The following is a 13164-nucleotide window of genomic DNA, read 5'->3' as shown; positions in this document are numbered from 1 at the left end:
CAGAAAAGTCTATAGATTCACCTTTTGAAATTTGCAGGGAAAAGGACACCCTTTATGCTATCTTCGATGAGGAATATCCCTTCCGTAAAATCATCTAACTCGGGATCCAAAATAAACAGTTCAACCCAATCACCAAAACTAAAAAATTATAAAACTGAAAATCTCACAAAAGATTTCACTGGCAAGTACATGCCTGTTGAAGGTACCAACACAATCAACTCCATGATATACAAAAATAAAGCTGGAAATATCTCAAAAGAATCCAGCCAATTTTCGTTTCCGGATGAGGATTCCAGTTCAATTGAATCCATACCTGAGCCTTCTCCTTCAGCAACATTACCAGCAGATAGAGAGGATGAAGATGGATGGACCACATTAGAAGCAAGCAATTCTTGTGAACTCTATGAAGGGTTCATGTCTTCAAGGATAATACCTGAAAGGGAAATTGAATGTTTACTAAATTACGAAACCGAAAGTGCTTCTTCGAAAATAACAAAAACGAACTAGATGTAAATAGACATCGATCAACTTCGTTTGTAAAGGATGTTTTTATCAGAGAAGTTCGTCCAGCAAATTTCTAGTGAAGACCAATTAATATATTTAATATTTACATTGAATTTCTTTCTTGGTTTGTTTATTTATTTACTTTTTCTTTCTTTCGTTCCTTTTCTTTTCAGTCACTCTTTTTTCTTCTTTTCTTTTCCTTACTTCTTTATCACTTCATAATAGGGGTAATTGATTAGAAGAATTGAATGTAACCTGATTTATTAGTCCCCTACCGGTGAAACCGGAGGGGACTATAGGTTTCCTCTGAGTCTGTCCGTCCCTCTGTCTGTCAGTCTGTCCCACTTGGTTTTCCGCATTTTTTTCTAAATGCTTGCATATATTGAGCTGATTTTTGGTATGTGAGTGTATCTTGATTAGTTACAGACCAAGTTTGCATTTCGTTCCACTTCATTGATTTTTGACGGAATTATGGCCTTTTCAATTTTTAAGAGTTTTCCGCAATTTTTTCTAAACCCTTTCAGATATTGAGCTGATTTTTGGTATGTGACTTTACCTAGATTAGTTATAGAACAAGTTTGCATTTCGTTCCACTTCAATGATTTTTGACGGAATTACAACCTTTTCAATTTTTCAGGGTTTTCCGCAATTTTTTTCTAAACGCCTGCATATATTGAGCTGATTTTTGGCATGTGACTTAAACTTGATGAGTTATAGATCAAGTTCGCATTTCGTCCTGCTTCATTGATTTTTGACGGAATTATGGCTTTTTCAATTTTTAGCGGGAACCAGATTACACTTGCCGGTAGGGGACTAATATTGCTAATGCAATACTCTCAGAATGATTGTTTTAATTATATACTCCCTTACAAACTTTATTCGATATTGATCTAAGGCTATCACAGTGGTTTTCCTTATAGCGAAGTTAAGTAAAGATAAAATACTAAGAAATGAAAAAAACTTTTCGATATTAATATTATTTTTATTTTTATTTATAAAAAGACAAGTCAAGAACACAAATTTTGATTTTTAAAAAAGCGACCTAATGTATATACACATGTACGTGGATAAATTTAATAGGATTGCTTTTAGGTTTTCAATTTTTACTATATATGCCGGTTATAGTATCGCCAGTAAAGTTTCTCATGATAGAAAAGCTTGGAAACAATATTTTTGAAATATCTTCAGGAAATAAAGTGTGTTAACTTCAACTTAGAATATGACTGAAATCTCAGCTGAACATTTTTATGATTAAGAATTTTACTAAAGTTCACAGCATTTATTCCTTTGTTGGCAAATTTAAGTGAAAGGGAACCGACAGTTAGTGTCAGAATTATCTTTCCACACACTTGGTGGCTTCATGGTCCTCGCTGCGCAACATCCATAATCATAAACACTAGTTTGTATTCTGTAGAAGAAGAAATCTAAGTATGGAATTGCTTAAGCTATTTTAAATAGTAAATTCAAAAATTTAGTGAACCGAGTAAAGTTACATGTATTTGTGAGGAAGTCCTAATTATTTACTGACGTAAGATTTTAAAATTTCCATAGGCTTTTAGCTCACCTGATCTGAAAGCTCAAGTGAGCTTTTCTGATCACCTGTTGTCCGTCGTCCGTCCGTTTGTCTGTCTATGTAGCTGTCTGTCTGTCCGTCTGTAAACTTTTCACATTTTCAACTTCACAAGAACCACTGAGCCAATTTTAACCAAAGTTGGATACAGAGCATTCTTTAGGAAGGGGGATTTAATATTGTTAAAATGAAGCCCCCCCCCCCCCCCATTTACAAGGGGAAATAATCAAGAAGAAGACAAAAATAGGGTTGGGTTATTAAAATATCTTCTTCTCAAGAACCACAGGGCCAGAAAAGCTGAAACTTATAGGGAAGCATTCTGGGGTAGTGTAAATTATAAATTGTTCAAATCATGGCCCTCGGCGGTAGGGCGGGGCCACAATAGGAAATCAAAGTTTTACATTGAAATATATAGGCAAAATCTTTAACAATTTTCTTCTCAAGAACCGCTGGGCCAGAAAAGCTGAAACTTATGTGAAAGCATCCTTGGGTAGTGTAAATTTTAAATTATTCAAATCATGGCCCCCTGGGGTAGAGCGGGGCCGCAATAAGTATTACACGGGAAGGGGGTCTGGTGAAGAATAACAGGGTCAAAGTAACTCAGGTGAGCGTTGTGGCCCATGGGCCTCTTGTTTGAACATTTTTCTAGAATCCATATTTGATTCACATCACTTCCTGAATATGCTGTTGCACAATATTTCTGCAGTTTCCTATGCAATATTTCAAACCTAAATTTTATTCACAAATATTTTGCTCTCGCAAATGAAAAAAAGCGAGGATAAAGAAAAGCAATGAATGATAATTGTTAATTATGAATAAATGCACATTCTGTTCATTCTCAAATTTTGCATTGAGGGTCGTTTCAAGCCTTTTTAAATGTATCCTTGTTGCAAATTAATTTTTTAAAACACATAATGTTATTCATCTAAATTTACCCAATTTCTTTGTTTGTAGTTTAAATTGTTATTTGTAAAGAAGTGTTCCTTCAATGAATAATATGAATTTCAAACAGAAATTTATTTTATTACATAAAGCTGGTTTTATATAAAGGAACATCCTTTGAAAACACTCACCAGTGTGTACTCGTAAAGCTGTCCATGTTGGAGTCCTTTTTATCCTGGGGATTGAGAAAAAACATGTACTTCTTATGTATACACGTATCAATGGCAGCGTCCAGGAAATATAACAAAACCACTTTCTCATTTCTCAGCTCTTGTAATACAAGTAATTAATATTATTTGTGTTTATAAAGTTTGTTTAAATTTCGGCACAGAACGTTAGGAACACAAAATGAGGATTTATTTTATTTTTAATACTATGTAGCATCGGCAGAAATTAAAAAAATTTGATATTAAAATCATCAAGTATTTTATTACAATTTGAGTTAATCTAGACGAAGAATGTAATAATGCAAAATGTAATAATCCAGTTGTAACCTCAGTTTTTACACTTTCGATCAGAATTACATTTGCGTTGTAGCAGTGCATAACAGTGCATACTGAGATATACTTAAGTTACGCTGAATCATCTTCCTCTTCCGAAATATTCACGAAGTTTTTAAAAATTAACATCTTCAAGTTTAACTGTAATGGGTGTTTTCCTGTTTCAGTTCATAATTTGTATGTTGATGTGACATTTTCCTATCTGGATTTTCCATCAGTTTTTTGCTGTGGTGTATGTATTTTTTATGTAAATTTGATTTTGTATTTGTAAGGAATCGAACGTTTTTAGAAATATTTTTGAAACTGTGCTGGATTTGATTTGATTTGCCATATGTTTTTACCTTATTCATCGTTTCCATCTCTTTCACCATATGATGAAAAATCATAACATTTTCAACACAGTACCATATGATAATTTGGGTATTATCAGGCAGCGTCGCCATTTTTGACAATATCTAACGAAATGTATTTATGCATATATCGTAATATTTTTGTAATTAATGATGTCTATTTAATGAAATTTTAAAAATAAGCAGTCTAGACCTTAATGTTATAAAGTTTTTATTAATAAAATGTTTTTGTCAAATATATATTTCTATCCAACATGTTAATATTTAAAAAAAAAACGCTGGCAATGCTTTTTTGTAAAAGTCGAAAAAATGCATGTGGTGCGTCGACCAACGAATTTTAGAGCCCTTTAAATACTGGTGCTACATGCATATAAACACTTACAATATCTGGTCAAAATAACGAAAATATGATATCCTAATAATGTCAGAAATAAATACTTCTGATCTAGTAAATATGTAAAAAGCTAACGTTTAACTGGGACAACCTTCGTATTTAATGTTATACATGATTATGTCGCAGGAATGTGTTAATCAAAAAATGAAAGTTCTCTGTCTTTATAACTTATATTGTTCTTTTAAATATTGAATGATAATTTTGAAGCCTTTGAGTTTATACCCGCCTGTGCTATGCAAACAAGCCAATCAAGGCATTTTAGTATTTTTTATTTCATTTAGTGTAAGTTGTCCTACCGTATATAAATGTAAATCATGGATAGTTAAATTCAATTTAAAACATGGAATATGTAACTGAAGATTTAGTGAAAGCTTCTCTAGGCGAAATAAAGTGTTAAAATGAAATATAGATTACTATATTTGAATCACTACACTTATATCTGTTTAAACCACTAATATAACATGATATAATATAACATTTGTCTCTAGACAATCCCTTAGAGATCATGTTTATTTCCGTTAACAACTCAGTCGCATTTAAAGTACTTGATTAGTCATCTGTTGATGACACTCAAAAGTCACAAGATTCTGATATCATAAATAGTTTGTGACTTGAATCGGGGTTTTTTTTTTATTTAATCCTCCATACTTTTTATGCATATTTGCAAGTTACACAAATTAAATCCAGTGAAGACTTGGAGCATTTGAAAGAATGGTCAGTAGGACTTATTAATCAGCATGCATCTCTCTTCTCTCGAAATCTTTCAGTAACGTTTTGTAGTAAGCATGTTTAATGTGGATTCAGATTGTGTCATATTTTATTAATCTATATTAGGTCCTGATATTCCATCAAATATATTTTCTAACTTTCAAGATTCTAAAATTCTGCATTAAATAAAATAAACTCGTCGTTTCATATCAAAATTAATGCAATGAATGATTCAATAATTAATGTTTTTCCATAAAATATGAATACATGGAATTTCCTTCCTTGGTCCATTCTTGTCTGACAATGGTACCTGAGTGTCTAAATTTCACTAAATTTACCCGACTTTTAGGCAGGTCTCTCGCAAAATCTATCATGCACTTTAAGGAGGGATTCTTGTCTGGTTTCTGACTAGATGAAATATTCAAAGTATATTTGCTTATATGTTTTGTATATTTAGATGTAAGAGATTTAAAAGATCATATTTTTCTTTCCTCATCACACTTGTACAACTTTAAATAGAAATGGTAAATTGAGTTTGAAATTTAGCAGGGACTGTATTTTTGGCGGAATGGCGGCGTATGAAAATATCTTCTTTTCTGCCTCTCAAAATAATTATAGAACAATGAATTTAATTATAATTTTTACACAATCAAAGACTTGGGAAAATTTTTAAATGTAAGTGAAATTAATAATAAGGGGCTAAAGTTTTAAAATATATCAAATGAATATGATTTTCCAAGCAAACTACAATTATGTTAGCTTTTAAAAGCTTCCAATCTAAGTTCAGTTTTGAGACAAAAATTCGTAAAAAGTGTTTTTTTTTTCTTACTAAACGGTCAAAACTTTTTGTTTTTATATCATTTTGTACCTTTATGTGACAACTTTACCATCTGTGAAAATAAGAAAAATTTAAATATAGCAAGCATATAAAAATAACTAAAATATCTTAAAATCTTAAGAAAAATAGAGAAAATTCAGATTAGCCAATATCCATTTTAGTTAAATTATTTATGTCAATTTGGTAATATCATCTTATAGACCCTTTATGGTAATATCTCTTTATGCAAAAAGAAAAACATTTAATTTATTGAAGTAGAAGTAGGCATCGCATGATTGGCAACAGTAATTTTTTATTCTTAATGTTCAGGGAAAAGGTACTGACCTTGACCTGACCTTGCTTCTAATATAAAACGGTCAAATTTAATCCAACCGATACCATCACCTAGTGATATTGTCTTCTTGATTTTGTGAAAATTTCTTTGACTTTTAAATATAAGAAATAAGTGTTCTTATGAGAAGAATCCCTCCTTAATATCAAGCGTGCTTATATAAATATTGCATGTAGTTGAGTGTAACATTGAAAATTTTCACCCCAAGAAAACCATTGTCAACCGAGGCGCAGTATTTATTATATTATACTGAATGTTTTATACAAATACATATAACAGTGAACAGTGCGTGCATAAATTCTGCCAAGTCACTATTTTTTGGAATATCACCCGTCGTCAAGCAATGTTTACTGTTGCTACGCTGGAGGGCGTGGCTTCATCATTCAGCGGGTAATAGTGTTTTTTAACAAATGTTTCTCGACGAATCAGATTCAACTTATTTACATGATATAAGTATAATATAACTAAGTACTTCCCTTTCGTCAAAAACACTTGATAATGAAACATCCCCATTAATCTTAGAAGTTGACAAAAGATAAGAACACGAATATTTTCTTGTCTAAGATGAATTTACTAAGTCTTTATCCATTACTTTTTGTATACATAATTGAAGCTAATTGTGGTATTCAGACCAAAAGTATAGTTAGGCCATGCCACAATCATATCTCTTTAATCAGAATTGAAATCTTCTATAAAAATTCATTTGATTTCATTCATATTGTTTATCAGTCCATGAAAGAGTAACATCAATGCTTTCAAATATATTAATTATATTTTATAGATTTGATGACCATCAGGTGACAATTTCTACACTGTCAACATGTCTTTATCAAAGTATGCATCTACCCAAGAAACAACAAATATTGCTCGACTGGCAAGACTTATACTAGGTCCCTGTACCGACGTGTTACGTGAAATTCTTAAGACAGAAGTGTTACCATCTGAATTGTCGAAAAAAGTAAAAGAATTTACAGATAAACAACTAAAACGTGGAAATAGAAATCCACTCAATAAAATACAATCAGAGATCCTTTTCCCATTACCAGAGAAACAATACAGTGGCGATTATTCAGATTTAGACATATCTTTACTATACATACTTCTACGAAATGTCAGCAAAATACCTCAACATTCGGAAGGTTGGGAAAAAATTCCAAAACCCGGAGACAGAAGCGTTGCAGCAAACATTGAAAGACTTCGGCTAGTCAGGAATAAGTATTATGGACATGCAGCTGACCTGTCTTTGTCCGAATCAAATTTTAAAGCGGAATTGCGGAACATCCGGGACATCATTATGGAATTAGAGAGATACCTTGGAACAACAGGGATTTACCAGGATGCCATCAACACAATCGAAACCTGCTCAATGGATCCAGAACAAGAGAAAAAAAACATTGAATTACTTGGAGACTTTCATAATCTTTCAAGTAAGTGGGAGTTGAGCTTGTAAAACAATATCTATGTTTTGAAATACTTGTATATAAAGACATATATGATAAATATGACATTTAGGGACATCACTCTGCTAATTAACCATTCTGATAATATTATACATCATTATACTTTATTTGAATATGTCACTTTTATATTTTGCAGGTCAAATCCAGTCTATTCAGAGGGAGTTAAAGTTACCTCATGGTAATAAACGCTTGTTAGTTCAATTTAGATATGGACCGTTAATATGGCTTGTTTAGATAGGCATGTTGAGCAACATGTACAATACCAACCAGACCCAAATTGACAAACAAGACGTTCCAGAAAAGACTAATCTGTGACTGCTTTTTCGAAATTTGAGACTATATGGGAACGCTGTGACACTGCTTAAAGCAATATGAGCTGCAACTTTGATGTCTGAAATTTTGGCTGCAAAATTGTAATAAACTATTTCGGTGAGAGAGAAAGTTAACATTAATAAACTTCTGTTGTTCATATTCGCGATGGAAGAACTATTTATCAGCTTTGATTGAAGCAAAGTTACATTATTGTCGTCCTGTACAGTATTGATTTCTTATATAATACTATATATTCGATTGTACTTTCTTTTGAGACAGTTTCATACTTTATATTAGTCTAATTGATCTTAAAGCTTTAAATTACATACAAATTTATCACACATTTTAACAGCAAAATAAAATATTCCAAAATGCAGCTTATTTTGCTTTAACGAACACTCTGGGACGAGGGACTGTTGTGTTTCTGCTCTGAAACTGCGCTAGAAAAGATCCTAATAGTTTCATAAATCCCGGGACTGCTTTAATTTGTTCATCCATGTGTGTAAAAAGTTTCGGGTGACAAGAAAGGCCCGCCGTTTGTGCATTTCGAATTTTAAGAATTTACCATTAGTGGAAGAAAAAATATATTAAAAATACTTTTTAACAAGTATTTCTTGTAAAATAAGGATGTATATTTCCGCTGAAGAAAAATGGAATAATCATTTACATGTGCAAACCGTCGATTCCGGAAGCAAAAATGAACTCAAAAGGTCTTCAGGGTTGCAAATCTCTTTATTCCATTGTAGGGTAGAATTAAAAAGAAAATGTAATATTGGTAAAAACAAAAATTTGTTTTAGCAGTAAAAAAACCGCAGATTTTTATCCTTACTTTCAATAGGTCGAGGAAACTATTTTCTGTGACGTCAGAATAAATCTACATGCTATATGAGACACCAACGTGACTGACAAACCGACCAATCGGCTAAATGAGTTGCATTATGGGTCTCTTCAAAAAATATTACATGTACGTTTAAAAAAGGCCAGTTTTTCAAATCCGTTTATTGACAATTGCCTGGCAGCTTTTACCGTGTTGTACTACATGTGTCCGTGAATATGAATTTCACGTGACTATTCCCTGGTCCAAAACAATCGACTCTGAGGTGTACTCACATATTGTCATTGTTTATTAACGATATATATATATATATATATATATATATATATATATATATATATATATATATATATATATATATATATATATATATATATATATATATATATATATATATGCTACTCAATCACTCATGATCAATGTACATGAGAATTAATACTGTGTAAATAAATGCGGTGCAGCAATAAGTTTGTTTTTTTTTTTAATAAATGCATTAACTTTTAATTTCTAGTAAACTTATAATAAAGCTACAACGAATAACACCAGTAGCATGGCAAATTTATGAATATCAAGTTATAAAAACTGGATTCTTATTTACTTGTGAAGACGTTGTGAGCGGTATTTCAACGTACTATTTAACAAGTTGACTTTGTTTGTTAATATGACCATGGGAAAACTTAACTTGGACCTACTCTTTGTATTTTTCACAAAGACATTAAAAATAATTATTAGTTGACTTTCCCGCAATAACTTGAAATCGCGTCCTAAATTTGCCTGACCCGCGTGCTTGTAGTAAAATATAGACATGTAGTAGACCATCATGCTTTTCGGCTCAAGCACCGCTGGCCGTAATGACAACAATATCCATATAAGGTAGATTACTCGACCTGTTCAACGTAATTAAAAAAGTGTAGCTGAAACAAGATAATTCATGCCATCACAGTAATTTAAAGCAACCCTATACAGGATACTTTTCAAGTATGTTATAAAGATACAAGGTTGTACGTCTTCCTTGTTGCCTTTCAACATGATTAACTATGAATTGAAATGTAAAGAAATATGGGGATAACGAACAGAAATCAAGTTTAGACATCCCTTAAAAACATACGCATATTGAGCAGAGCAAATACATACTAAAACATCACATAGTGGAAGTAGCATCCCTTGTTGTCAGGTCATGATTGGGCAAACAAAAAAAATTGGAGACAAATAGGTGTTTTAAAATCAAACTGAAAATTTTGTATCAAAGAAATCAGTCAAAATTCGATTAAATAATAATTTTATTTGCTATCAAGGTCATTGTATTTGCGTAGAATTGGCAAAATGAGGACTTTAAGCGAGACTGTTGATATCCTTGTATCATCAACCTATTCGTCAATAGCTTGCGTTATTTTAGAAATTATTCGGACATTAAACATGTTCATGCTTGTCGAATCCTGTCGAATCAACTGTAACACAAAAATACTCAATGCAGTTGATGATGGTATACTGCTACATAAATAAGGGTAGTTGAAAATAGACAAGTTACAATCATTCCGTTTATCTTACAGTTTTGCTGTTTGTTAGCCTTTTATGTGTTTTTCTAGGGAAATATCCAGGCATGTATAAGTTGTTACACTCGAGCTCCTATGAAGCATTTTATTTCGAGTTCAAAGGGATAAATGGAATCAAAGTAGGAATGAAAATGAATATACTAGTAGTTAATTGGTTCCCTAGATTTTGGCCCTTTGAATAAAAGCGATTAAAGGTTTTCACTATTACCTATATTCACGTCACCATTGATGGTAATTCTATTAAGGGTGAAGAACAACATGGACAAGTAGAAGGATTATTTTCTGATTGTTCGATAACTAGGCACTGTAGTTTTTATACTAAAAAAAGTTTGAAACAAAAATCAATATTTTTTAAAGAAATACAAGGCTGTGCCTTTTTGAATGTTACGAATCCTAATAATATTTACTGTGTCAATTCCTTTCGTGGCAAATTTAAGTTAAATGTTCTATATAAAAGGATTCTATGAAGAAATCAATGGAACAAAGAAATGTACAAAAATATGCTTTCTAACCCTGATTCTATACAGCTTTTATATTATCACATGAATGCAGTATTAATTGAAATCACATGGTATATCCCATTCCTTAGTTTGTCACCTGTTTTGACAGTCACGTGATAAATATATATAGTGTGGAGGTTATAAACAAATTTCAATATTGCAAAAACATACCTCTATTCAAATCAAAAATTAAATAATAAATTGTTCCTCCACATCTTGTGTCTTCTGTCAAATGCTGCTTATTTGAATAAATTTTGAATTTTCTTAGTTAAAATTTCGAGTAATTTGGCAAAAAAAACCCTGAAATACGTGTGTTATTAACCAACTTTTAGCTCTCCTGAGCCGATTGCTTTTTTTTTTTTTATCAAAGAGTGTCTTGCTTCCGTCTGTCGTCTGTCGTTCGTCGTCTGTCGTCTGTAAACTTTTCACATTCTCAACTTCTTCTCAAGAATCATTTGGCAAATTTCAACAAAATTTGCCATAAAGCATCCTTGGGTGAAGGGATTTACGTTTGTTCACAATTGTGCCACGCCCTCTTTCAAGGGAAGATAATTAAGAATTCCCGAAAATTTGTTGGCCTCTTTTAAAAATCTTCTTCTCAAGAACCACTGGGCAAGAGAAGGTGAAACTTAAGTGAAAGCTTCATAACATACACTACATTCAAGTTTGTTCCTAACACAACCCCTGGGGGTAGAGGTGGGCCACAAGTGGGAGTCGGAATTTTATACGAATATATAGGAACTGTCTTTAAAATCCTTTTCTCGAGAACAGCAAAGCCATCCCTAGCAAAGATACTATAGTTAACTATAGTAAATCAAAGTGTCAAAGTTATCACCATACGCACTACAGTTAAGGCAACATTTTCTATAAAAAGGCACCAAAAACGAGACACTTAAAGTTCAACCGTCTTATTTTTTAGCATGAAACTCTATCTGAAATATCTTAATGGCTTTATGAAGAGTTTGTCCATCGCTTTTCACATCGGTATTTTTTGTCATCATGTGACCCTCTACAGTCACGTGAGCTCCGATTTTAGGTCAAAATATGAAATGTCAAATTTAACCAAAAAGTGCAAGGGCAAGGCAAACAATATTTGAACTGTACAATGTTTCATTGTGTCCCTTAGTATCTATCCTATCGAAAAACTGATGCTCATTCAGTCAGATTTCTGAGATATTTAAGTTATTCATTGAAAACAAACACCAGTATTCAAAAATAGGGTATTTTTCATCATTTAATCGGAAATTTTAAATTGCCTAATGAATTACAAAGAAATGAGCATCACTTTTTAAAAACTATACAGTAAAATAAAGAATTTAAAATAAAAACCTACCTCTTGGGTTGTCGCCTTGCCCTTGCACTTTTTGATTAAAAATTGAAATCTTAACACATTCATTCTAAATATAGTTTTCAAACGCATCATTGACCCAGCATGGGAGATAACTCTGTGATACTTAAAAGAGTTTGTGTACCTCGCAAATTTTGAACAAATAATACCTACGGACTGTGCTGGGCTTTATTTCATTAAATCAAATTGGTATGCATAAAAAAATCCTTGACTTTACTTTATTTTGTATATCTTCGTTCTTTTATACGATACACAAGACGTATTTGACACCTACCGCATTTCCTCCGTTCGTCAACAATAGGCCTAAAATTTGCCGCAGCATCAAGTAAATCAATTGGAAAATGCCCATGGTTAAAAATATTGAAAGATTCAATCATTTGTAATAAAAAAATAGACAGCCGCTATCAATGATAAAATATTTATTCTCCCCCAGTAGACACACACACATAATATCTCCAACAGAACTTAGTTGTTTGTTTTGTTTTGTTTTGTTTTTTTTACATATGTGATTATTTTAGTTATCAAACCTTCAACTGTTTAGGGATTCTAGACTACGTGAAAAGTTTTAAGAACAGGAGGAAGGGATTGGGGTGGATACTCCTGTATTTAATAACCTGTTTTCCTTTCTACACATAGGCGTCGGAAGCAAATTAAAAGTGGGGTGGCTAATTGAAAGTGGGGGGGGGGGAGCTAATCCAACGAAAAAAGGTAAGCCCCAATTTTCAATGCCAATATTATGTATATCTTTGCAAAAAAAGGGGGGGGGCTGAGCCCCCCTACCCCCCCCCCCTCCGGTTCCGACGCCTATGCTACAGATCTACACCCCCCTTCCTTTGATGCCATTTACCTTACTTGCATGTAAAAAATAAATTATTAAACAGTGTTTACATCAGGTTTTACTTTTTGGGGTATTTAGCACAAATCACATTGGGGGAGGGGGGCTTTAGTCTCATTTTTTTTAGTTATTATCAATCCATGCGCAAACAAGATAATCATAGTAAAACTTTGTAATCAAGAAA

The 13164-nt window shown here is 32.3% G+C and overlaps 1 protein-coding gene across 2 annotated transcripts; it reads left to right on the top strand.

The window, feature by feature from the left end:
* The first annotated feature begins 3718 nt into the window (after nucleotides 1-3718).
* Nucleotides 3719-8438, top strand: LOC133198589 (uncharacterized). 2 transcript variants are annotated; one of them, XM_061334652.1, is made up of 3 exons: nucleotides 3719-3748; nucleotides 6919-7564; nucleotides 7734-8438. In XM_061334652.1, the coding sequence occupies exons 2-3, from the start codon at nucleotides 6958-6960 to the stop codon at nucleotides 7829-7831; spliced, it is 705 nt and encodes a 234-aa protein (XP_061190636.1). In that variant the 5' UTR covers nucleotides 3719-3748; nucleotides 6919-6957; the 3' UTR covers nucleotides 7832-8438. The 2 variants fall into 2 exon arrangements, with proteins under 2 accessions (XP_061190636.1, XP_061190637.1); XM_061334653.1 differs by lacking the exon at nucleotides 3719-3748 and adding an exon at nucleotides 4929-4974.
* The last annotated feature ends 4726 nt before the right edge of the window (nucleotides 8439-13164 follow it).

This window comes from Saccostrea echinata, unplaced genomic scaffold, assembly GCF_033153115.1.
Source record: "Saccostrea echinata isolate AGI-Se365-2 ecotype Australia unplaced genomic scaffold, CSIRO_AGI_Sech_v1 ptg000033l, whole genome shotgun sequence".
In the NCBI taxonomy this organism is placed as follows: Eukaryota; Metazoa; Mollusca; class Bivalvia; order Ostreida; family Ostreidae; genus Saccostrea; species Saccostrea echinata.
The sequence above is the reverse complement of the archived record's forward strand: the minus strand, read 5'-3'. Positions and strand labels throughout refer to the sequence as shown.